The 23,421-nt window shown below is 48.5% G+C and overlaps 9 protein-coding genes across 9 annotated transcripts; 5 read left to right on the top strand and 4 right to left on the bottom strand.

The window, feature by feature from the left end:
- Positions 1 to 1,936: 1,936 nt before the first annotated feature.
- Positions 1,937 to 3,655, top strand: BDV59DRAFT_16727 (uncharacterized protein). The gene is made up of 2 exons (XM_073687867.1): positions 1,937 to 2,284; positions 2,335 to 3,655. Exons 1-2 carry the CDS (start codon positions 2,277 to 2,279, stop codon positions 3,617 to 3,619), a joined length of 1,293 nt encoding a protein of 430 aa, XP_073549047.1. The 5' UTR covers positions 1,937 to 2,276; the 3' UTR covers positions 3,620 to 3,655.
- Positions 3,656 to 3,691: 36 nt separating this feature from the next.
- On the bottom strand, positions 3,692 to 5,669 carry BDV59DRAFT_192627 (putative oxidoreductase, FAD-binding; the record flags this gene model as incomplete). Its single annotated transcript, XM_073692080.1, has 3 exons — positions 3,692 to 5,065; positions 5,178 to 5,612; positions 5,658 to 5,669. 3 exons carry the CDS (start codon positions 5,667 to 5,669, stop codon positions 3,692 to 3,694), a joined length of 1,821 nt encoding a protein of 606 aa, XP_073549048.1.
- A 198-nt stretch (positions 5,670 to 5,867) lies between these two features.
- On the top strand, positions 5,868 to 6,908 carry BDV59DRAFT_176174 (glutathione S-transferase). Its single transcript, XM_073689396.1, has 3 exons — positions 5,868 to 6,334; positions 6,384 to 6,575; positions 6,627 to 6,908. The coding sequence occupies exons 1-3, from the start codon at positions 5,990 to 5,992 to the stop codon at positions 6,717 to 6,719; spliced, it is 630 nt and encodes a 209-aa protein (XP_073549049.1). The 5' UTR covers positions 5,868 to 5,989; the 3' UTR covers positions 6,720 to 6,908.
- A 1,440-nt stretch (positions 6,909 to 8,348) lies between these two features.
- On the top strand, positions 8,349 to 12,748 carry BDV59DRAFT_176175 (NACHT and TPR domain protein). Its single transcript, XM_073689397.1, has 2 exons — positions 8,349 to 8,797; positions 8,859 to 12,748. The coding sequence occupies exons 1-2, from the start codon at positions 8,429 to 8,431 to the stop codon at positions 12,684 to 12,686; spliced, it is 4,197 nt and encodes a 1,398-aa protein (XP_073549050.1). The 5' UTR covers positions 8,349 to 8,428; the 3' UTR covers positions 12,687 to 12,748.
- Positions 12,749 to 13,119: 371 nt separating this feature from the next.
- On the bottom strand, positions 13,120 to 14,773 carry BDV59DRAFT_192629 (putative amidase; the record flags this gene model as incomplete). The annotated part of the gene is made up of 3 exons (XM_073692081.1): positions 13,120 to 13,542; positions 13,596 to 14,584; positions 14,638 to 14,773. 3 exons carry the CDS (start codon positions 14,771 to 14,773, stop codon positions 13,120 to 13,122), a joined length of 1,548 nt encoding a protein of 515 aa, XP_073549051.1.
- Positions 14,774 to 15,067: 294 nt separating this feature from the next.
- On the top strand, positions 15,068 to 16,193 carry BDV59DRAFT_207303 (uncharacterized protein; the record flags this gene model as incomplete). The annotated part of the gene is made up of 3 exons (XM_073694974.1): positions 15,068 to 15,189; positions 15,247 to 15,814; positions 15,879 to 16,193. The coding sequence occupies 3 exons, from the start codon at positions 15,068 to 15,070 to the stop codon at positions 16,191 to 16,193; spliced, it is 1,005 nt and encodes a 334-aa protein (XP_073549052.1).
- A 98-nt stretch (positions 16,194 to 16,291) lies between these two features.
- On the bottom strand, positions 16,292 to 18,488 carry BDV59DRAFT_207304 (Zn(II)2Cys6 transcription factor; the record flags this gene model as incomplete). Its single annotated transcript, XM_073694975.1, has 4 exons — positions 16,292 to 17,521; positions 17,572 to 18,157; positions 18,210 to 18,304; positions 18,372 to 18,488. 4 exons carry the CDS (start codon positions 18,486 to 18,488, stop codon positions 16,292 to 16,294), a joined length of 2,028 nt encoding a protein of 675 aa, XP_073549053.1.
- Positions 18,489 to 18,900: 412 nt separating this feature from the next.
- BDV59DRAFT_207305 (D-alanine--D-alanine ligase family protein) lies at positions 18,901 to 20,136 on the bottom strand (the record flags this gene model as incomplete). Its single annotated transcript, XM_073694976.1, has 3 exons — positions 18,901 to 19,062; positions 19,121 to 19,708; positions 19,765 to 20,136. The coding sequence occupies 3 exons, from the start codon at positions 20,134 to 20,136 to the stop codon at positions 18,919 to 18,921; spliced, it is 1,104 nt and encodes a 367-aa protein (XP_073549054.1). The 3' UTR covers positions 18,901 to 18,918.
- A 376-nt stretch (positions 20,137 to 20,512) lies between these two features.
- On the top strand, positions 20,513 to 22,560 carry BDV59DRAFT_207307 (FAD binding domain-containing protein; the record flags this gene model as incomplete). Its single annotated transcript, XM_073694977.1, has 6 exons — positions 20,513 to 20,755; positions 20,806 to 21,049; positions 21,118 to 21,282; positions 21,353 to 21,576; positions 21,624 to 21,664; positions 21,720 to 22,560. The coding sequence occupies 6 exons, from the start codon at positions 20,513 to 20,515 to the stop codon at positions 22,558 to 22,560; spliced, it is 1,758 nt and encodes a 585-aa protein (XP_073549055.1).
- Positions 22,561 to 23,421: the final 861 nt, after the last annotated feature.

Below are 23,421 nucleotides of genomic sequence, written 5' to 3' on the forward strand. Positions count from 1 at the left end.
AATGACCGCTAAGCCGCAAAAAGCGTGAACACACTAATTGAGTTTCATACAGTCCATTTCGGCATATCTTCAGTTTCACACTACTGTCCTATCCACGACAAATGTAACTTATCATTAATCCTGCCCTAAGAAGGGCCTGATCGCTCGCTAAGCCTAAATCAGTGATTAGAAATACTCAGCGAGCAAACCCTGAGCGCCCTCATTGAACGGCCTCATCCAAATAGGGCAATTCACATTGATTCTGGAAAATCAAGTCTGTATAGTTACATATGTTGGCCATCGGCCTTGACTTTCAACATCATTGGGCGGAAGGCTACTAGGCATATCGAACTCTCTATTAAAATCACCTAAAGGATTAACTTCCTATCAAGCCATGCGAGAAATATCTGTTATAAGACAGTGCTTTCTCTCCTTTTGATATATAATTAGAACCGATATTATATAGACATGTTCTGGACAATTTCGATTAACATTGGATCAACACATATTGTACAGCAGACGCTAAGGCTGAGTCTATCTAGCACTCTGCTCTTTACGATGTCAAGTCAATATTATAGCATCTACTAAGATATATTAGATGAAATGGAAAACTCCTCCTTGTGGCGAAGTGAAATAACTGTAGCATCGTTATTAAAATCTGCACATGGGTTATGATTATAGCAGCTTGGTATCGTATGAACTTCAAACATAGCCAATGTAGCATTTATTGTCATTTCGAATCGTCCTCTGAGAAAACATTCGGCTGCATTGCTAAGCTTGAATCCTCAAAGCTAAGATTCCACGTCAGACTTTATATGCGGTCTAAACACGGTGTGTCCACCCATCAACTAATCAAATTCTAACTGCGTTGAGATCCCGGTCATTGTCCATGTCGTCCACAGAGAATACTGAGGAATACTCCAACAAGAGTCCAACAGATCATACTTAAATAAAATTTATCCCTCTGTTGTAACATACATGCTTCGTTAGTTTTTTGAGCTGGGGGATCGGCCGATGGGATGGGTGAGGGCTCCGCCGACAACCAGGTCTCAATACATGCTGTCGCTATAATACGGAAACAAACGAGCGGGAGAATAAAAACACAGAAAAAGAAAAAGAAAAGGTGGGAGAAATAAATAAATGGAAAGAAGCAAATGGAAGACAACGAAAGAATGAACAAAGAGAACGCAGTGAGTAACCTACAGGAATATCGCTATATCGCTAACTGATACGTTTTGATCCAAAAGCTTGTACTACCAGCTCTGGTCAACCAAGAATGTGTACACGCGACCAGAGTCCCCCACATCTCCTACATTTATAGACCCTTCTCATAATGTCCCCCCTCGCTCGCTCGATGGTGGTATTTTTTCCTTCTTTTCGCTGCTTGGGCGAAATCTCCAGTATAGTCTAGGGGAAACCCGGAGTCCCACTTTATCCCACAAAGTCCGCGTGACCCACACACCCAGGGTCCGATTTACTACATTCTGCTTTCTCGGCCCGATCCGATGCTGAGTAATCCTGCCACCACGGACATCACTTTGCGTCTGCATGGCTATAGCCTAAAGATCCTCCACTCTCAAAGGCATTTCGGCATGTCTGCAAGGCACACACCATAGACAAAGACAGTCGTGTATTTTGCTGCCATCTAACACTCGCCATGAATGACAAGAAACGCAGATCCCGGACAGGCTGCCTGACATGTCGGACACGGCGGATCAAATGCGACGAGAGAAAACCGACGTGTGAGCGTTGCGAAGTCGCTAATGTAGAATGTGCTGGATATGCTAGGAAACGTCGCTTGGGTCTTCGGCGATCATCGCGAAGTTCGACTCCTACCACTTTAACGTCCTCGTCATCAGACCCGGGATATCCTGGGGACGCCACGATACGCCCCCAGCTCCGACTGGACGGCCTGCCGCTGATAGCTTTACCAAATAACCCGACCCCATCACAGCTGCCACATACCCGAGCGCGTGATGTATTGGCTTTCCACCAGTTCCTGTTTAGGACTATGCCAATGTTATTTCCACCCGAGAGCCTCTCCTTCTGGCGAGACTATATCTGCCAGGAAGCGTGGGAGGTGGAGTATGTCTTTGATGCTGTCGTTGCACTCGGATGCATGCACAGAGCCACTTTGCTGCTGTCTCAACAGACAGAGAGCGACCGGGATCATGGCTTCGATACCAAAGTCATTGCCCTCCAGATGTATTCAAATGCATTGAAAGGCGTATCGGATGGTTTGGCCAGTACACAAATATCGATGGCTCTTCTCCTAGGGGTGCTGATCCTATTTGCATATGTCGAGGTGAGTCCCATAATGTAGGATCAACAGCAGCAGCTGATGAGATGCTAGAGCTTTGATGGAAACGTCCCGGCGACAATACGTCACATTCACATGGCCAACCACTATTTTCGAGCAATGTGCTTGAGAAGCACCGGGGAAACAGAGCGGTTTAAGATGTCGATCGAATTGTGTCTCCACGACCTGGATATCATCCGCCGTGTGACCTTGCCAGATCTCAAGGTGATCCGAATGATATCACCGCTATATAGACCAGGAAAAATTCCGAGCCCTGCGTCGGCGTCAATGCAGGAACGTCTGGATTTCTCCCCAAAACGGCTGCTACAACAGCTTCTCGATATCGGCTCCATGGACGGCGACATCAAGCCGTTGATTTGGTGTCCAGTTGCAGCTCATCGGAAACTGATGCCGGAGGAAAAAATCGTCTGCTTCATCAAGAAACTAAAGGAGTGGAAGGTCACTAATGGAGTCCTATTCCACAAACTTGGCGTTGACGAGGCGCTTTCGGAGCCCGTTAACTTCGACCTTGCAACTTTGGCCAACATTCCTATTCCCCCGCCGTCACATGCAAACTTGCCAAAAGATTTTTGTCTCATCCTCACGCTCTATGTTTTTTACCAAACAAGGCTCTCCTGGGCGCTGAGCATTTACAATGAGGGAGAGAGTAATCTCGAGCTTGATGCCTATCATTTCACTTATCAGCTGTTGCGGTTTGTCACGACAGCCCTAGACAGCCCACCATCCTCCTCTGATGATATACCATTCGGATGCGAGGCCCTGAGAGTGGGGCTTTCACCAATACTCTTCCTGGCTGGGCAGTCCTGTCCGAGGCCAACCTGGCTCCGATGGATTTTATTTGAGTTGGATCGTAGCGGTCGAGAAGGGGTTTGTAACAGCAAAGCCTTTGCTTCAAGCCTGGAGGTTCTGTCTACTCTCGAGAAGCGCGTGGATCGGGATCTGAGACGACCTGATGTGGAATACTTCCCCCCGCCACATAGGCGTGTCATTTCTGTCGTTTTCCCGGACTTGGATGGGCGGGGCTACGTCACATACTACGCTCAAGCCCGGCCGGGTGAGGAAATAGACTTCCAGGAATCTCATACCGCCCTGTGCATAGCCCGCTGGGCAAGTTCTGCCAATGGCGGTAGACCTGTCGTAACTACATGTGATGAGACGGATGTGCCCTTTAGTGATTGGGTCATGGATCAGCCTCTAGTAAAGGAGTGGGCACGATGGTTGACATTCTCCGAGTTTGATCTTACCCAGACTCTTCATGATCACATCAATGGGAGTCGTCTTTTAGTCGACCGTGATAGGGTGGCTGGTAGTAAGTGGTAAGCATAGATTTTGGATTCCTGATGATGCACTGGGGTATATTTACACTACGATTGACATCATGAACATGGTTCATTAATAAAAACCTTCTCGATGAATTTGACTTGGCGAGACGCCGACAGATCGCAGCCCCTCAGTCACCGAGTCCCCGAAAGCACTAGGCCCGCAGATAAAGATGTCTTTGCCGCGGGGAATATCCTTCCAAAGCTCTGGAACGACACGACCTCTATGGACGCAAATGTGCTGATTTGGCTTGAGATGACCGAAATCGAACTCTGGATCATGAGTAAATATGGCAATGTCGATCCGAACAGTTGGTGCTATCCTCTCAAGGGAGGGTCGCATCATATGGAGCATGATGTTCGGTTCTCTTGTTGCAATGACCAGCATGACGTTGCCTTCGGCTGCAGATCCACGCTCAGCCAGTGCTCTCAGCATAGCGAGGAATGGCGTGATTCCAATGCCACCGGCGACCCACAGCGCATCGAGCCTGTTTCGATCCATGAAAAAGTCACCCGTGACGCCAACGATGTCGGCGACGACAGGAGTGTCAAAAACAATACGCTGACCTAGCTGAGCAGACCGGTCTTTCCTCAGACAATCAAATAGCGCACCAGTCACCGCGCCTCCTTTCATTTCTCGCATGGTTAATTCGAAGCACGTCGCGTTCCGCTCTTCATGGGCACTAGAAACCGTCCATGTACGGACGCGATCATCATTAATTGAGTGCGGAGCAGAGTCTTCCATGTGTTGGTACTGTGGTGGTCCTATCCAGTCCATAAAATCCAGCACGATTGCTTGACCGGGGCGGATTCTCAGACCGCCAACACCAGGTTTGGAAATGACTTGAAACTTGAATACTGCAAGGTCAGAAGAGACCTGTACTGCCTCTTGAAGCTTTGCTTTGTGTTCTTTACTGTCCCTGCTCTGGGCGCCAGTCTCTTCCACTAGATATTTGACCTTTGGACTGTATGGACTGCGTTCAACGGGAGTACCATCTTGCTGTCGAACTGGGAGAGCATCTCGGACGAACACGAAACCGGTAACATTCACTGATGTAAGAGCGGCATGTCTCGTCATGACCTCAAGTGCAGGTTGACCTACTAGGTTCTTGGCAGTACCCGTCAAATAGAGAATATCGCCCGTCGTAAACGACACGATCGTCAGTCCCACTAGCCCACTAGCCTCGATGTTGCCCAAACTGGACATAAATCGGTTTCCTGAGTAGTCTGGCACCACTACCGTGCGGCCATCAGATGGGCTGACTCGGATAAAACCCGGTAAGCCGCTGCGAGCGTTCATGCCCGCGTGGGGAGGGAACGTGTGCAGATCTGATGGCGATGATTTGTAGATTGACCCGACAAAGACCGTATCGGCCTGGAGGATGAATGCCACTACCTCTTCTGGGAGTCGGCCGTCCGGTTCCCAATTCCGATGTCGATATTGAACCTTAGGAAACGTATGTGGCTGAGGGATAAGCCTTCGAACGTTGATGTACTTGGGACAGTTCCTGTGCAATATCAGCGTCCATTCCATAGTTTCTAGGCCCATGGTCTCAGACAGCGTACCCCATTGTTTGGGTAACTCTCAAGTGTAGCTTATAGTCCCGGTTAGACTGGCACAACACATTTTGAATAGTCCCAGCGAACTTGTTGCGCCGTCGGGTGGAAAACTCGACTCCCAAACCGGCAGTCAAGAATCTCTGGGAGACCGTGGAGAGACCAGGTTTGGGATCAACCCACGCCTTGACCGTATCGAGTAATGGGTCCCCATCCCAGAGACGAGCATGAATTAAGAGTGTTTGAGTGTCCGGGCTAAGAACAAAGCCAACCTCCCCAGTTGACCCCGCGACAATCGCTGCCCACGGGCGCCCGTCTCCATCCACGGTTGTGATGGGAATGAAGGACAGCTTAGAGGTATGGAAGACGCGGTGTTGTTCGGGCATGATATCTCGGATCATCGACCAGGCGTCTTTCATGGCGTCTGCATATCCCAGCTTCCGCTGGATGGAGAGCTCGCCTGGATGCCATCCGTTTAACGCCATAGTCGCCATGGTAGGAGTCGAGGGGTGTAGAACGGTAGATGTCGCCAGGCTTTATTTGAACAATCGAATATCCGCCCCGGGTCACCAGTAGACCATGTGATTGATGACTCTATGAAGTCGCAACTTGAAGGATGATACAAGGTTGGTGCGGTTGGATCGCGTTGCTCGCGTTGCTCGCGTAGCTCGCTTATATCGCTTGGCTCGCCTCGATGTCTCACACCTCGATGATACCATCTCACTTTACATTTTAGAGGATAAATAGGTTGGTCTAGGCCCCTATTTAATCCTGAATTTGCTTCCCACCTTCCATATCAGTCACTCTTTGGCTGATGATGATGGCTGCCCCAATGTCCCTGCCGGTCTACCACTACTTCGACCTTGGTCGTTTGGGCCGCGGAGAAGTAGTCAAGCTGTTCCTCATGGATGCGGGAATCGAGATCGAAGATGTTCGCTATCCATACGACCAGACCTGGACCGAGAGTAGCAAGAAACTTCAGCAGCAGGGAATTACCAGGACACGCAAATTGCCGGCACTAGAGTACCAGGGCTTGATTCTTACCCAGCACATTCCCATTCTTCGTTTCTTTGCCCGCCATTTGGGTCGCTACGATGGCGAAACTAATGTGGAGAAATTTTTGGTCGATGCGGTGTCGGACATATATATTGACTGGAGAGTAAGGATTTGCCATTCGAGTTCCTAATTCTGTGCTAACCACTAGACAGTCCGAATGGGTGGCCAATCTGTCGGACAAATCGGAAAAGTACAAGAATAAGATTGCCCCCGAATATTATAACCTTCTGGATCAGTACTACAGAGACCATGCTGGCCCTTATCTACTTGGCAACTCGGTGACCTATGCCGACTTTGCCGTATACCAGTCCATCGATAACGATGAGAGAACTGGGACGCTTCCGGTATGTCTACCATCAGGAATGGATGATCCATACCTAATACTGTCTTTCTAGCTGTCTCTCCCATCGTCTTTGCTCAAATTTCGAGAAGCTTTCGAGCAGCGTCCCAATATTGCGGCGTACCTGAAGGATACACGACTGGGATAGGACCTAGCTTCACCTAGTTCAGAAACACCCATTCTCAGATACTCAACGCAGATAGTCCTTTCAAATAGCCAATTCGTTGCCAGTAATTAACTATATTGTGGCTACCAGGTCTGAAATAAATTGAAAAAGCATATATATATACTGGTTAGCCAAGTATTGTCTCAATGAAGAAACCCAGTTATCAGAGAGATAGATGAGGAGTGCAAGGAACTCCACTACCTTTCCAGGTATAAAGCTGTAACTATTCCCGAAAAATCGACATGTAAAATGTCAGGGATTTGTCTCTGAACCTAGGCAGACACATGTGTTCCAAATAGGAAACCCCCACCCCGGAAGGACGGGAAACCATTCGCCTGCTACGTCTACGTCCAAGTGTCAACAAGACAGCGCAAATCCCATCGGGTTCATTCGAGCATACCATCGGTACCACCAGCGGGCGGCACCTTTATGAAGCTCTCTCGTACGTCTGGGGAGATCTAGACGTAACAAGGACCATAACCGTTAATGAGGCAATTGTTTTAGGTCACAGTGAGCTTGTTTGCGGCATTACAACGTCTGCGAGACGCTCAAGTGGTTTGGCTCATCAGAATTGATGCTATCTGCATGAACCAAGACAATAACCTTGAGAAAGTGAGCCAAGTCCAGCTCATGCGTATGATACACCGATCCGTAAGAGGTGTGGTTGTTTGGCTTGGAGCAGAGGCAAAAGGCGATGACGCCCTCAAATTTATACGTTTAATGGCGGAAGTCAGGAGGTATGCGACTGAGAGATACGACGAAGTATACAATAGTGAGGAAGAATCTAGTTCTGATGATTATGATTGTTATGGGGCCGGAGACAATGGTGAAGTCGATGAAGACGAGGGTGATGATGGTAGCAGCAAGGCACCGTATACGACATTAATATCATGTGCGAGCCTGGGCAGATGGATGGTTACGTATTCAGCACTGGTGAGGGCAACTCTGGGATTTCATTCTCTGATGACCCTGCGATAAGTAGCATCTAACGTTCGGCTGCCTTTGTGAGAGGGCTCATGGTGTGTCTCACCGGAGAGCCAGTAGAGGAGAAATTGTCTCTGTGCAAGGCATGAGCTCGTATCGCCAGTGTCTACGCCAATACTGACCTCTCTTGCCTGTTTGATCGCGAGCAGTTTCCACTCCGTAACGGAAAATGAGAATATTCGATAATGTCGAGAATGATATCACCCTTGGTGTAGCAGTTATGTCTTCAAATTTACAATGGCGTCGAGCTCCTTCCAGGGCGTATCGAACGTGAGAAATATAAAGGCTTGTGTTGTATTCCCTGTCGGCATGTAAGTCACTAGAGGATACACGGGTGGCGCAGGATTACTTGTGCCCCGGACATTGTGAAGGAACTGAATGGTACACTGAAATAAGACCTTGAGGCTTGACTGATCAGCATATACGTATCAAATCATCTGAAAGGCCCAATTTAGCGAAGGTAAAGCTTCAAAATTTAACCAAAAGTATGAACTGCAATACGTGGATGTAGCTAACTGGCCTGCCTAAACCCACTGGTGACTTGCCGAGCTGATGGATGAAGCCATACTAATACGACAACAGTACCCCGCAGTGGCTGGTCTGCCTAAGCACAAAATACCTGGTAAGCAGGAAAAACTCACACCATTCTATTTCTACATTCCAATACCAGAAGCTGTGATAATAGAATCTAATTTCAAATTCCAATTATGGCCGCTTCCACCGACCAGTTTTCCGCCATATACGAGAAGGGGATACAAAAATATCACGAGATCTTGGGAGAAACTATGGAGCTGGACTTTCTCACAAGAATCTGCAGTGTCAGGGATCTCACTAAAGAAATCAGTGAGAGGAACATGGCCTTCCATGAGTTCCGCGAAAAGCGAGGCGCCATATGCAACATTTTAGAGGCGGCTCTGATCCCAGTGGAATTGTTTGGTAACCTTCTAGCGGGGACGACGTCGACGATATGCCCCCCAAGCAGTCTCGTCTTTGGAGCCGTGATGCATTTGGTAGGTGCTGCAAAAGGGGTATCGGCCTCGTACGAGGCTATTCAGGATTTGATGCAGATGCTGCAGGTATGGACTCGCAACGTGCAAACGAAAATATGGGAAAGGACGAAGCCCTGAACCAAATTAGGATTTCACCATACGACTACGAGTATACACGCAAGAATCCATATCCGAGACTCTAAGCGATAAGCTGAGTGATATCATTGTTACACTTATCGAAATTTTTGCCTTGTTATCCAGGACCATCCGGCGTGGCCGTTTGCTTAAGTTCACCAGAAACATTATACTCGGAAACGACGATGCCATTCAAGCCGCTTTGGCCAAACTAGACAAGCTCACTCTAATAGAAGCAAAGCTAGTCGGAGCCGAGACCTTGACTGAATCGAAAAGGATCGGCCATGTAGTTGATAGCATATCCGCCACCGTCAACGCCAACAACGCAACTGTCATGGAGACTGCAGTGGCAGTAAATAATATGAGCGCACAGGTACATGGCATGCAGGAGATGCTAGGGGGGTGGGCCTACTCTACGAACGAGGGACAACAAGATACCCTTAAGTACCACGAAGTGTCTCAGGGACTCATCAGCCAGATACTTATGCCCTCCAAAATAGATTCGGCGCAAGAACACCTCTATAAAATACAAAAGGTTCGGGTTCCTGGTACGGGCGACTGGGTCCACCAAGAAGATGTTTTCAAATCCTGGATCAACAAGGAAACACCCGTCATTTTTATGTCCGGAAATCCTGGCGCAGGAAAGTCATTCCTAGCGGCTAATATGATTAGTTTTCTCCGCAACAAATTCTCTACAGCCTGTCAAGATAACAAGACGGTTTCCATTGGATACTTCTTCTTCAATGGTGACAATCCCCAGACAAGGTCCTTCCATCAGGTTTTGCGAGATTTGGCATTTCAAATAAGTAAAAGCGACCTTAAATATCGGAAGTATTTGGCGACTATCGGGGAATACGAACTGATTAGCACTCTTCGGAGTGCGTGGCGTCTACTCTTCGCCGAATACTTTCTCACGAGAGATAACATCGATAGCACAGTGTATATACTGCTGGACGCAGTGGATGAAGCTTTTGATGACGAGCGCAGGATTTTTATTGATCTGGCAAAGGAATTGTACAACAACCAGTCTTGCTTGCAGCTAGCTATCGTTGGTCGACCTTACATCAGCGACCAACTGCTCGAAGGTCTGGAGGTTAAGGTGCCAACCCTTCACGTCACCAAGCAGAAGAATTCTGGAGACATTAGCCAGTATATCCACGCCAGCATCAAAAAGTCCTTGGTCCTGCGAAAGGTGTCAACAACCTTGCGTGATGAAATCATCGCCAAACTCTCTTCTGGAGCGGATGGCATGTTTCTTTGGGTGAATCTTATGCTGCAGGAGCTAGTCAAGAAACGAAATGAGAGTAGTATGCGAAAAACACTAGAGAAAGCTCCTCGAGGAATCAAAGATATGCTTCGACACGTGTTAGCTACGCTCCCTGAAAACGCCAACGAGGAGGAGATCGAGTATCTCAACGAAACATTGCTATGGGTCACCTGCGCGGACCGACCATGGACCCTGGCCGAGATGGAAACGATCCTCAGATTGCAATCACCAGAAGGGGATGGCATTATTGACCTTGAAGGAGTCATGCGGTACCAGTGGGCGTCGTTTTTCACGCTTCACCGAGAGGACGGTCTTACGACCGCTGAGCTAGAGAATGGGTTAAGCCATCTTGAAGCTTTTAACTGGCTGACTGACGAGAGCAAACAAGATGAACCTGAGAGTTTTGAGGAGGGCTATTTCATGTCCTTCAACTCAAAGAAAGATACAACTACGATCACCTTCTGCCATGCATCCATTGGCGAATTTTTCGCTGACGAGTCAGAGGGCAAAGTAGCGGCTGCGGGCTCCCACATTAGAATCGGGGTGAATTGCCATGAAGCCAGAAATCATATCCTTAGAACTTACCTAAGGCTAATCACCGATTCTGACTTTGCATCAAAGGCTGGGGACTCAGGTCACTTGCTCCAATATGCTTCGCGGCAATGGGCAAACCACCTGCGCACCACTTCCCCAGCCATGTGCTCGTTAGAAGACAAACGAGCAATAGCTAAGATGATATTGATTGCCTTTCGATCAGAGGAATCAATGGAAAACTGTCTTGGGGGTAGCAAGTTGGACCTTCCTACGGTGAACGTCAACGCTCTCGGACAATGGTGGCAAGAACAAGACATTCACGATTTTCTGTCTCCGGCAGAGAAGGAGTTCATTTCGTCAATTGCGAATAACACAGTCAATTTACTTCAACCAATGGTAATGTTCTGCCTTAAGAGGTGGCTTTTGGAAGACCTTATTGATCCTACTCCCATGGTCCATATAGTCTGTCATTACCAGAGGCTAGTTAGGGGGGAAGAGCTCCATGATTTCCAGAGCAATATAACCTCAGAAGAAGTTATTCAGGCTGCTGAGCTTGGTGGATTTGAGAAGACAAGTCGGTGGTTTCGCCAATGTGCGCTCGCTTTACGCCAATCGGGATGCGATGAGAAGGCCGTCCAGTATTTCAGAAACGCATTGCAACTCAATCCGAACGACTGGCTGGCTATGCGTGCGCTAGCACAAATCTGCCAAGAACAAGGTGACTACCATGAATCTATTGAGCTCTGGAAGCAGGCCCGGCTCTGTTTGTTGGTCTCAATCCCGGAGTCATCAGATGACGGGCAACTGAAAGAACATCTTCATGACTGCCTAGATCATATGGGTGAGATCTACATGGAACAGGGTGATTGGGAGAATCGATTCCAGGTGGCTCAAGAGGCTTATCAATACGCACCCTCCTGCGGGACCTGCGTCTACGCCATTCTGGAATACCACAACTACAATAATGCCTACGAAGTGACTATGAACCTGCTGAAGAAGTTGGCCGAGACTCCGGCCCCAGAAGAAGACACGTCAGAGCTAACTCATTTTTTACTGGCCAATGTATTTGATGTGGATGGCAAATCAAGGCTTGCCGCCGATGCCGCGTTGGCTACTGATGAGCTAGACTTTGTGTTGGAAAGCTTGAGAACGGCGGCTAAGTCTGCTCGAGCAGCATCGAGGACGTTGATTGCCGTGGAGGTTGATATGGCGGTCGCTCGGATATATAACGAGTGCCTCTTTGATCGCCCCAAGGCAATCAAGTACTGGGAGAAGATAATGGACACATATACTTCCTCAACCGATGGAACAGTGATCGGGATGATCAGACAGATGGCCTGCTCAAAACTGGCACAGGCGTTCCTATGTGGTGCCCTCGAAGCTGTTTCTGGCAGCCCAGAGGCTGACGAATCGGTAGCCAAACTTGAGAAACTCGTTCGGGAAAGTAATTCTTACCCATTAGGAAGCTGTGCGTTCGTACCAGGGGTCTACTTGGGCCTCTACTACCGCTTCCAGGGAGACGATAAAAAGGCGCACGCTGTTTTCCAACCGTCAATGCAACGAATTATCAAAGCAATTCATGGCGATGATGCCCCCGACGATGAGCTGACCGACTTGAAACATATTCTGGCGAGGGCGGGGGACTTGAAAAACTTTGCTGCCATTGCCCACAAATCGGAACAAAACGACAGCAGCCCCTGTTACATATGTCGCAGCGTGTGTCGCCAAAAAAGGCGTATATCGGATGGCTTTTCCATTTGTCCCATCTGTCTAGAGGGTGAGATTTGCCCTGATTGCGTGAAACTGGTGGAGAACGCGGTTCCCAAGGACAGATGTTCGCAGCACGTAAAATACTTGATGACCATTCCCCCGCGATCAGTAGAGGAGCCCAATGGTATGATGCTGGTTGATGGTGAGAAAATTGAATTCAGGACATGGTTGAATAATTTGAAGAAGGACTGGGGCATAGGCCCCAATACTTCAGGTCCTACCGGTGAGAATATGGACTTCGGTGCCTTTTTGCTGGGGCTTGTGGCATAGGCCAACCTCAGCCTCAGTATTCAAGCACCTAAGTGATGCACTCAAAAAGTATGGAAGTCCCGTCAAGATGCATTTCTCTCTCTCCGTAAAGGCGAAACCTTCATGATATTACCGGATAGATGGATAATCGGGATTAGGCCATGGATCTACAAAGAGTAGGCCGATGGCAACTTGATAACGTATTCATGCGTGTTGTGAATGATGTTGTTATTATCCCTTTATTTGTATATTCTGACGCACATCTGGAAAAAGAGCCGAATCTACGGCTAAAACAATGGTTGGTATGCCTAAGGCTACGAGGTGCACAGGACAACAAAAGCATCTCTATCCGAGTAGCATGCAGGCTGCCAGTTAAATTTAGTTGATCAGTCGCCGATTACTTCGTGCAAAAGTGATATTATTTTCACATTCTAGATTGACAAAGTATTTGTTTCTAGAACTCTTTCCAAATGATACTTTGCTCCCACGCATATGCAGCTCGCAGAATCGTGGCCTCGTCGTGCCATCTGCCCACAATTTGCATACTAGCTGGTAGATTAATGTCCTCATCTCCCTGTGCCGGGACCAAGCCGATTGGTATGGCTAATGCGGGGTGTCCCGTAGCGTTGAATGGACATGTATTTTCAGTCATTCCTCTCGCCGCATCCATTTGGACCAATGGGCTGGCGTCTTTATCTGGGAGGAGGGTCGCCGGTAAAAGGGTTGTGGGCATCACCATCACGTCCACAGAAGACAATACATTGTCGTATAGATCCTTTAGCTTACGCATAATATTGACAGCCCTGGGGTAGACGGTAGCATAGCGTTGCCAGGCAAACTCGCCACTAAGGAGGCCTTCCTTGCTCATTACGCTCATCTATATTGGCAACAGTTAGAGGTTTCCAGACGGAATGACTATCCGGGACGCACCTTGTCCACCACTTCGGGTGTGTATGGAAGGTTCTTCTTCTCAAATAGATCAGTCAGCATTGCTTGCCGTCTGCCTGTTGCCTGTCCTAGCATGCCCATGTGGTTCCCCATTTTGCTCAGTACCGAATAAACCCCTCTGGCATGGGAGTGGAGCGGGACGCTGACTTCCTGCACGCTAGCTCCCAGTCTCTGGAAGACCATCACTGCATTTCTGAATTTCTTCTCAATATTCCGATCAGCCTCGACTGGTAAGCCTTCTTTTAACACGCCAATTCGCAACCCCTCGATCCCCCTTTTCATCAAATCTGAATAACGTGGGACATCATTTGGGAGTGGGATGCCAGGCCCGGAGCGATCATCGACACCATCAGCACCAGCAATAGCCTCTAACAGCAGAGCATTATCAAGACATGTAGTCGTAATTGGCCCAACATAATCCAGGCTTGCATCATTACTCACGATGCCGGTGTATGGCACCAACCCGGTAGTCGCCTTGAACCCATACAGGCCAGTCAGGGCTGCCGGAATGCGAATGCTGCCGCCTTGATCACATCCGATCCCCATATCTGTGGCACCACTGGCTACCAGCGCGGCTGTGCCTGAGCTGCTACCGCCCGCCGAATATCCCCGTGCATATGGGTTGTGCACTGGGCCAGTAGCGGCGGTCGAGCTGACAGCGCCCCGGGATAGGTTCTCGCATACAGCCTTGCCGGTAATAATGCCGCCGGCATCAATGATTCGCGACACCACTGTGGCATCGGTGAGTGGGGTCCAGTCGCGCAACGTGTCTGTCCCCAGCAGGCAGGGCACGCCTGCCACGCAGATATTATCTTTCAGACAAAGGGTCTTGCCTTTCAGGATGCTCGAGCGGGCCGAGAAAGATGACAGCTCGAACCGCCAGGCCCACGCTCCTAAAGGGTTGTCTGCTGGTTGTGGGAAATAGACGGCATTCCTGTCATTGATGGTCTTGGCCGGCTCGGGCTGGTAATCTGCATGATTCTTAGCAAATTGATGCTCATGGCAGTGTTGAGCATCGGTTTACCATCCATTGCAGCTACTGTCTCCAATGTCTTTTCCGTTCGCACAAGCAGTGCCTCATAGTCCTCGAGCTCATTTTCCGGGATCTCGAATGATACACTCTTTGCTACAGAGAGCAACTTGTCTCGGGTTGAAGTCATTGTGTCGCCGTCACGCATCTGCTAGCGACACCAGAGATTTTCCCTCATGGATTCAACCCCCACCGTATGATAAACACTTCGCTGGAACTCCATATCAACACTAGATGCTAGCCTCGGCATGAACTCCGCTATCTATGCGCCGGAACCTCCGACGGAATCGCCGACCCCACCGATAACGGTTGTAGTGCGGAATAGTGAGGGCCGATTATTTAGTTGGAGAAGTCCAGGATGCGAGGGACCCCCTGCCTTCCTTTAATTTACCCACACGACTTTACGCCAATTCAGTACATGACAATGGTGCACATCGAACCAAAGTACCAAGTCCCTCGGGACTTTGAGGGGTTCGGCGAGGAGGGATTCGACGCCAAATGGCCAAACGGAGCGCGCATTGCTGTGTCGTTTGTGCTAAATTACGAGTGAGCTTGCAAGCAATTCAAACGATGCCTCATAAGTCGGTAGCTGACTCGGACCAGAGAAGGTGGTGAGCGCTGTGTCCTGGACGGCGATAACATGTCCGAGCCGTACCTGTGGGAGAAGGGAGCATCCGGTGGATATCGTGAAAATGCAAGATACCTCAATGCCGAGCAGGATTTTGAGTACGGAAGTCGAGTCGCTTCTTGGAGGTTAATGCGTCTGTTCAAGGAGTTTGGATGGAACTTTACGACATACGCTGTTGCAATGGCGCTGAAGAAGAACCCAACCTTTGCAAAAGCCTTGGTACGTGATGGGCACGAAATAGCCACTCATGGGCTTAGGTGGAAGGATACCTGGGACTACAGTCTGAAAGAAGATAAGGAGTATGTGAAGCAGAGTTTGGTGTTGCTCAAGGAGGTCAGTGGTGAGATGCCGGTCGGTGCCTACTTTGGGCGTGGGACTCCGCAGACGCATAACCTGTTCCCGGAGATCTGGAAAGAATTGGGTGCTGAGTTTTTATGGTCCTCTGAGTGCTACAATGACGATGTGCCTTATTGGCTTGACCTTCCATGGGAGAGCCATCTGCCCGAGAAAGAGCGAGAGGGAATGCTATTGATCCCATACAACGTAAGTACATTCTCCGCTGTTCAGATCCTGTCTACCAGAAGACGCTATACTCATCTATATGTAGTATGACTGTAATGATGGCAAGTTCCACATGGCCCCGGGGTTTGGCTCCAGCGTGGGTGAAAGCTATGAGAAATATCTCAAGAATACTTTCGACATGCTTTATCGGGAGGGTGGTAAAATGATGAACATTCCCTTGCACACGCGTATCATTGGCAAGCCTGGTCGATGTGAAGCCCTTCGCAACTTCATGAAGTACATTTCCGACAAGCCCGATGTTTGGGTGACGACCAGACGGGATATCGCAAAGCATTTCCGGGAGACATTCCCTTACCAGCCAGATGGGAAGTGGGTTGAGGAAGCGAGGAAAGAGAAATAAGGCCTCATATGTACGTATATACAGATACGTCAGAGATATCAGTTAATTACTATCCACATCCATCATTGTACGACTTCCTTTGCGTCAATTATTGTTTACTATGGCAACTGCCATTCCTCCCAGCTGCTGTCGCCAAAGTTTCCATACCCCATCACACAAGGTGCCTGGGTAGCCGACATATCAGGGTCTGCCCAGGTGACGAGCTCGTTCAAAACCGCCATGCTGTCAAATTCCATCCACCTGTCTTGTAACGCCTGAAGTGGCGGCGGCATTGGATCCACTGGTCCACTCATCATGGTAAACTCCTGGGATCCAGTTATTGGATTGTTACCCATTTGAGTATCTTGGAGCGGTTGAATAGCGTTTGGCCCCAAAGAAATGTCCTCAGTGGCTGCCATGGGCTCCCGATCCTGCTGTGCTTCGAGCCTTTCCATGGTCACAGTGACAAGCGCTTCGAATGCGTCGCGGTACCGACGTACCCACGATGTTCGCTCCCCCATAACAAATAATACGCTGGAGCATGCACGAATATTGTTACTTAGTCGGATGCTCCACACATCGTCCGGATGTGTCCACAGACAGTACAGTAACATGATGCCTGAAACGAAAACAGTCTGAACGGCAATAAAGCTATGGCCATAATCCGAATTTTGATGCAGCCTCTTGTGAAGCTGACATATTTGTCCTGCCGCGCCCACACAAGCCTTGTAGTAGGGATCTGTGCCGGGCAAGATCGAAAGGAAAGGTTGAATGAGAAGTCGAATGGCTCGGTAATAGTGAAGAAGAAAATAATCCAGTCGACGACTGTTATCCACGCCCAAAGATATCACCAGACTATTTTTCCATTCCTGGAGTTGCTGATAGTGCCATTCTGTCTTGGGTAATAGTTCTTGCAGGGCACGATCGTTCCGATAGATCGAATGATGGATCCGTGACTCGATCCTTCTCAACTGAAACATAAGTATGGCCTGTCGTAATCCGTGATCATCCTCATGCATCAGAGTGGGTAGCTCAACATCAATGAGGCGGTCCGGCAGGCTAGCGGGATAGCCGAGTGCAATGGAGATATTGCGCTCAAGAGAATAGACCGTCCAGAAAAGTTTCCGACGTTTTTGGATACTCGATGGGGGATGGTCGACCTCTCGCCGCGAAAGATACATGCCTAAGTGGATGCAAGTGCGCATTGCAAACCCAATCAAGTACCACAACTCCTGGTTGATTGAGCAACGAAGATGGAAAATCACGAGAAGCACCATGGCCTCGATATTTTCGAGCGACCGTGGCTCTCGGGCTGCTGAGATATGCTGCATGGCTGTTACATAGAAGGCCTTTATGACCTGTTAGTAAGTGCGGTGAACGGTGTTGTCCTTTGGCTTACCTCTGGCATTGGGGAAGATATGTCTTTCTCTGTTAAAAGTAGTAGACCGGAACCTACAGCATACACAATATATAGTTTGAATAACCCAAACTGTTGGCATTTTGTCAGTGACTGGTGGTCGATCTGTGAGAGACGTTCTCGTTCTTCATGTAGGCTTAGAATCTCATCTAAATCGAGAAAAGGGTATCTCCAGTCCAGCCTTTCAAAATAAGTTTGAATTAGCTTCGTGCCTAGTTCTTCCGAAGGTGGTCCAGCTCCTCCTGCACAGTTCGCAATGGCAGAGCTGGTAGAATGGTTGCCCGAGCTGGCAGGAGAGTCCTGATGAAGGAGATCGCCGGTTGACCTTGGGGGGCTGTTTCTGGCCGGATCACCGAGATTGAGAGCAAGATGAAGCCCAAATTGCGAGGATTCGGAGAAAGAGGATGCCTCAGGCAGGTCAAAGCAAAGTGAGTTGACCACATCACCAATGCCCATATGTCCGGCCAGAGGAAACCCGGTATCACCTGGTTGCTCAGGTCCCGAGCGTTGGAACCGCCGAAGTTGAATTTCCAGCTCAGCTATCTTAATCTCGAGGGTTTGAATGTATCTAGGGAAGCAATAAATAGCACATCCAACTTGACAGATATGAGTGAACGCACTTTGCAACTACCACGTCTTCTCCGCGAATATTCTGCAAATCGCATGTGGCCCCTGCTTTTATGCAGCTTGAGCAGATCGGCAGTTTTCCATCGCACTACGCAGCCCAATATTAATATTGAGCATCGCTTCTTGCAAAAATAATTAGTTTGGGGAATGCATACCCTCTGTTTCCTCGTCTTGCAACGGGAACAGGCTGTCCTTCCCATGCCACGTTTACGGCCCTGACCAGGAGGCGAACCCAACCCATCATCAGGTGGAACTACCCCGGAGATATTCATGACTGGGGAAGAAAGGTACTGCATAGGTGTTTGTTGTAGTTGAGGGGGTACGGAGGATCCGGTCGGAAGATGCGATAGGCACCGCTGCCGCTATCAAGCGCTATCTACATCCGAGGCTATGGGCCAGTGCATACCCGGTCAGCCCAGGAGCATTAACTTTTTTCTTGTTTGGGGGGATTCATTCTATCCATTTGGAAGCATTATTAATACGTTCTGCATGGTGTAAGGATTCCATATAATGTGGGGACCACCATGCGGCTAGCAAATACTGCAATATGGAATAAATATATCACATGCAAAAGACTAAGTAGGATATCTGTCCAAGTTGCCGAATTTCCTTCTCTATTGGGTCATCGCAATATTCTGATCGGAATGATTCCCTTTCTGTGCAGCAACGGCCTGGCCAAAACATCATGGTCCTACTGCGTCCTCAGTCTACATGGATCCGCCGGTTCGTTCGTTGGAGAACACTCTCAATTATACTGTTCAGCAATTCTTCGAATGAGATCCCACTCCTTTGGGCGCTTTCTGGCAACGGAGAATGGCCAGGGAGAAGCCCCGCAATGGGGTTTATCTGCACGAGATATTAGTCCCTTGCCATGCATTTCCATGTATCCACAATCAGGTCTGACCTCTAGTACGTTGGGCACGGATCTCGGTTCATTGGAATCAAACCGAATATCAACACGGCCAGCATCACGACAGTTGAAGACTCTCCAAGCACGCAAAGCAACGAGGCTTGCAGCACTAATTTGGGAATCTGTTATGCTGCGAAGTTCATAGTCATGTACTTGTAAGAGCTTCTCGTTGGCGCATTTGCTTTCCCTAGTAGCGAAATTTTCTGGGATGGTATTGACCTCCCCGTTATCGTTGGACCCGGATGGTCCTGTCCAAACGTGTTCCCTAACGCCGACGACTCGACTACATTGGCCCGTCCCCAGAATACTCACCGTGAATTCCCTTCCGGCAAGGAAGGGCTCAATTAGGATATCCTGGCCGGAGAATTTCACTTTCAGATTTCGTACTGCATCTTCCAACTCCGCTAGGTTTTTCACTTTGCTTATTTGATCAATACCCTTGGACGATCCTTCTGTGGTGAGCTTAACGAAAAGCGGATAGGATTTCAAGGGGCCTGGGAGGCTAGAGAAACTCATAGTCGGTTTATTGGCTGGTATCACAACAAAGGGAGCGCTAGGAATCCGATGATAATCGAGCATAATCTTGCACCCACCGGTGGTTAGCCAGAAAAGAACTGTTCATTGTTCCAACAGCGTACCTTCGTGTCCCCTTTGTTCTGGCATAACGATATTGTTGCCGCGCTGGAGAAGGTATACGGTATATTATATGCCTCGAGAAGGGCGGGGACTTGCGATTCCCTCGAAGATCCATGAAAACCTTGGGCCATATTGAACGCCAGATCCCAATCGCACTCATCACCACCTGCTGCCAGCTTCTTGACAAGGGGCTCTATTCCATCCACCAGTGTAACGCGATGGCCTAGCTTTGATAGGGTAGCCATGACTGCCTCGACCTCTCCTTCATGAGTCAGGGCGGCACAGTCTTCTTCAGAATAGCCACGTTGTAGATACTCCGAGCGCCGTTCCGAAATTAGAGCTATGTTGAGGCAAGAAACCCATGACTTGGCCATCTTGTGCGCTGGCAAGATTAATTGGTAAGACGCCGACAAGATGAGGTGCAACCTCGGGTATGGCGGAGTTTACGACAGTTCAATGAAAGGTGACTTGAGGAGTTGAGGACCCGAGCAAACTGTGCGCATTTGCATTGACACTATGCGAGCAAGAGCGCTTTGTTTGGTATTCGGCCATGTATAAACATCATATTGTATTTGGATCGTAGATTAGGTTTTCCGTGACATCACATGTTTGGAGGTGTCCCCTATGACGTTGGTATGCGGCAGTCGAGCGGCCCAGACCTATGGTCACCTCCGCTTAGGCAAGTAGGCTTTTCTATCGCAGTTACTATATAGGATGGTTAAATTTTCAAGAAAAAACATATCACTAAAAATGGCAGGGAATGTTCATAGAGTCGACCTATTAATCGTTGGGGCAGGGCCTTCTGGCCTTACCGCTGCGTGTTGGGCCACCCAGTATAACATTCGAACTCGAATAATTGATCAGAAAGAAACCCGAACGCCCACAGGCCATGCGGATGGAATTCAGAGCAGGACTATGGAGATCTTAGATAGTTTTGGACTCGCTAACCGGATCTTAGAGCAGGGAGTAGCCCCGGCTGAAGAATGTTACTGGGTTAGTATTACATGATATTGCGACGATGGGAGAGATCTGACGTGAAATAGGCCCCAAATAAAGAAACAGGGCGTATAGAACGTTTGAAACGCGAAGCATCCTATGTTGGGCAGGAACTGAGGTTTGGCAAAGTCCTCCTTAACCAAGGAGCTGTGGAGCAGGTTCTGCTCGACTATCTGGAAGAAAAGGGTCAGATATCCGTTGAAAGGAGTAAGCGAGCCGAATCCCTGAGATTCACAAATAACTCGGGAAGCCATCAGGATGCGGATAGCCCGATCGTTGTGGAAGTAAGAGGTATGCCGTGTCACTTCTAAATGGTAACATTTGGCAATGAGGGAATAGTAGCCTGACTTTTATGATAGACGGCAGTAATGCCTCAGAGGGTACGGAAATAATTGGTACACGCTATTTAATTGCATGTGATGGCGCACACAGCTGGACAAGAAACCAACTGGCTGTCCCAGGCGAGACCACTGCAGGGGATTCTACTTGGGGTGTTCTCGACATACTCCCTATCACTGATTTCCGTAAGCGGTGCCTTTGGTCTACCCTCCTACCACAACTCTAGGGAGTACTTCGGCTGACAAGGAACTGTAGCTGACATTCGTTTGTCCTGTGCGATCCAGTCGAAGACCCATGGATGCATCATGACTGTTCCTAGGGAGAACAATCTCGTTCGGTTTTATATATATTTGCACGGCGACACGGAAGAAATGCTATCGTCGAAGAAATCACCTCGAGAACTGGCGAAATGCGCCGAACATGCAATGAGGCCATTTCACCTTACCTTCCAGCATTGTGACTGGTGGTCTTTGTATAAGGTTGGTCTATATCGATGAAATAAACTCGGGAAACTGACGGCACAAAGGTGCAACGACAATTAGTTCAACAATACAGGCCCCATGATCGGTAAGAGCGCACTGACGTACTCCTTGTACAATGAATTGATTCTAATGATCGAAAGTATATTCCTTGCGGGTGATGCAGCCCACAGCCATTCTCCTATGGGTGGGCAGGGTATGAATGTGTCAATTCAGGACTCTTATAACCTGATGTGGAAGCTAGGCGCCGTCATCACTGGTGCTGCCAGCCCGGCTATCCTTGATACATATCATAGCGAACGATATCCTGTCGCCAAGGAGCTATTGAGACTCGATTCCCAGCTCGTACAAGCGTATCAAGAGGACCCCGGGAGCTGGAACAAGCTGTTTGAAGTGCTTGGAAATCATGCCGGTTTCATGTCCGGGGTTGATGTTACCTACTCCCCCAGTATCTTGATTTCAAAAGGGTACGGAAGAGGTGCTACCAGTATTAGACTGGGAATGCGCATCCCATCGTTTCCAGTAGTCAATCAGCGTGACGGAGCACGTATACACCTGGCACAGGCACTCATAAGCAATGGATGGTGGCGACTTTTAGTGTGTCCTGGTGATCTACGACGACAAGGAAGGGTTGACGCTTTGAATAATTTCGCATATCGTTTCGGCAGCTCTCATCACCCAAGGAACGGACTTGGAATTGAAACTATTGTCATACATTCGAGCCCAAGAAAAGCAGCCGACCACTTGGGCCTTCCGGAGATTTTCCACCCAGATAATAACAGATGTGGATACAATCATTGGAGATTATTTGCTGACGAGGGTGTACGTGGTGAACAACCTGGCCCCCTGTATCAAGGTTATGGAATCGGAGAAGACTCTAACTGTCTCATCCTATGCCGCCCGGACCAGCATATTGCCTGGATCGGTAGCATTGAAGATGTATCTATTTTAAGTCATTACCTAGATCAACTGGTTAGAGTGTAAACTCAGAGTGATGTGTATAACGCTCTTGCTATCCATCCAGTCTAAAAATATATTGAGTCATGCTGCTCAGGCATATCAATCAACTAATTTAAATTTTTATAATGGACGACGTTTTTAAGGCGACTAGTGCAGGCGCATTTTTAAATATGGTACGAATCTTGCAAGTCATGGAGCACATGGCGTAGCTTGGCAATGGCAATATATCACGTGTTGTTCTGAGCGATGAGGTTGATAAGCGATAACGGGACCGAACCTTATCGCCCCTGATACCGTGTAGTATACGGACCGCAAGTACCCGGAATCCCGGCTACTAATTCCCATTTCTTCATGATGACGCCCCTTTCCCTAGTTGTATAGTTACGCCGTTGCTCCCTGCTGTATTAGAATAGTAAGGGTCTCGAGAATTGCCGGGGGAGAGGGGGATCAAGAATTTTTCTCCCAGTAATACAGTTTTCTACGATCTACCAGACTGACAGGATATCTTACCTGCTAAAGTAGATCTGTTACAGTTCATATACATATCTAGAGGGATTAAGAGAGATAGGTTTTCGTGTGCTTTTTCGCTGGCGCTATAGGACGACATGCTATGATCTGTAATGGATGGAAGGGAGATAGGCGATGTTGTGAAGGAACAGCATCGCAAGAGAATAAATGAATTCATAGACACTATGAGGTTCCAATTCGCACTTATATTAGAGGGCTTCTTTGGTATGATGACAATGATTTTAATCCAAACCTCATCTTTATACGATATGGGAAAATAAAATCGTTTCGAGATGAAATTCAAATTACGACGGCGTGATATATTTCTTTAGTAGAATATTTAGTTCCGTTACATTCATGTTAAGACCTAGAATCTAT

Source organism: Aspergillus ambiguus, assembly GCF_047715705.1.
Source record: "Aspergillus ambiguus strain CBS 117.58 unplaced genomic scaffold BDV59scaffold_11, whole genome shotgun sequence".
In the NCBI taxonomy this organism is placed as follows: Eukaryota; Fungi; Ascomycota; class Eurotiomycetes; order Eurotiales; family Aspergillaceae; genus Aspergillus; species Aspergillus ambiguus.

Bases quoted from the DNA above. Each gene is read 5' to 3' on its own strand.
- BDV59DRAFT_176174 (XM_073689396.1), top strand. From the start codon at position 5,990: ATGATGATGGCTGCCCCAATGTCCCTGCCGGTCTACCACTACTTCGAC. The intron at 6,335-6,383 runs GTAAGGATTTGC...ACCACTAGACAG, and splicing joins ACATATATATTGACTGGAGA to TCCGAATGGGTGGCCAATCT. The intron at 6,576-6,626 runs GTATGTCTACCA...CTGTCTTTCTAG, and splicing joins AGAGAACTGGGACGCTTCCG to CTGTCTCTCCCATCGTCTTT.
- BDV59DRAFT_176175 (XM_073689397.1), top strand. From the start codon at position 8,429: ATGGCCGCTTCCACCGACCAGTTTTCCGCCATATACGAGAAGGGGATA. The intron at 8,798-8,858 runs GTATGGACTCGC...GAACCAAATTAG, and splicing joins ATTTGATGCAGATGCTGCAG to GATTTCACCATACGACTACG.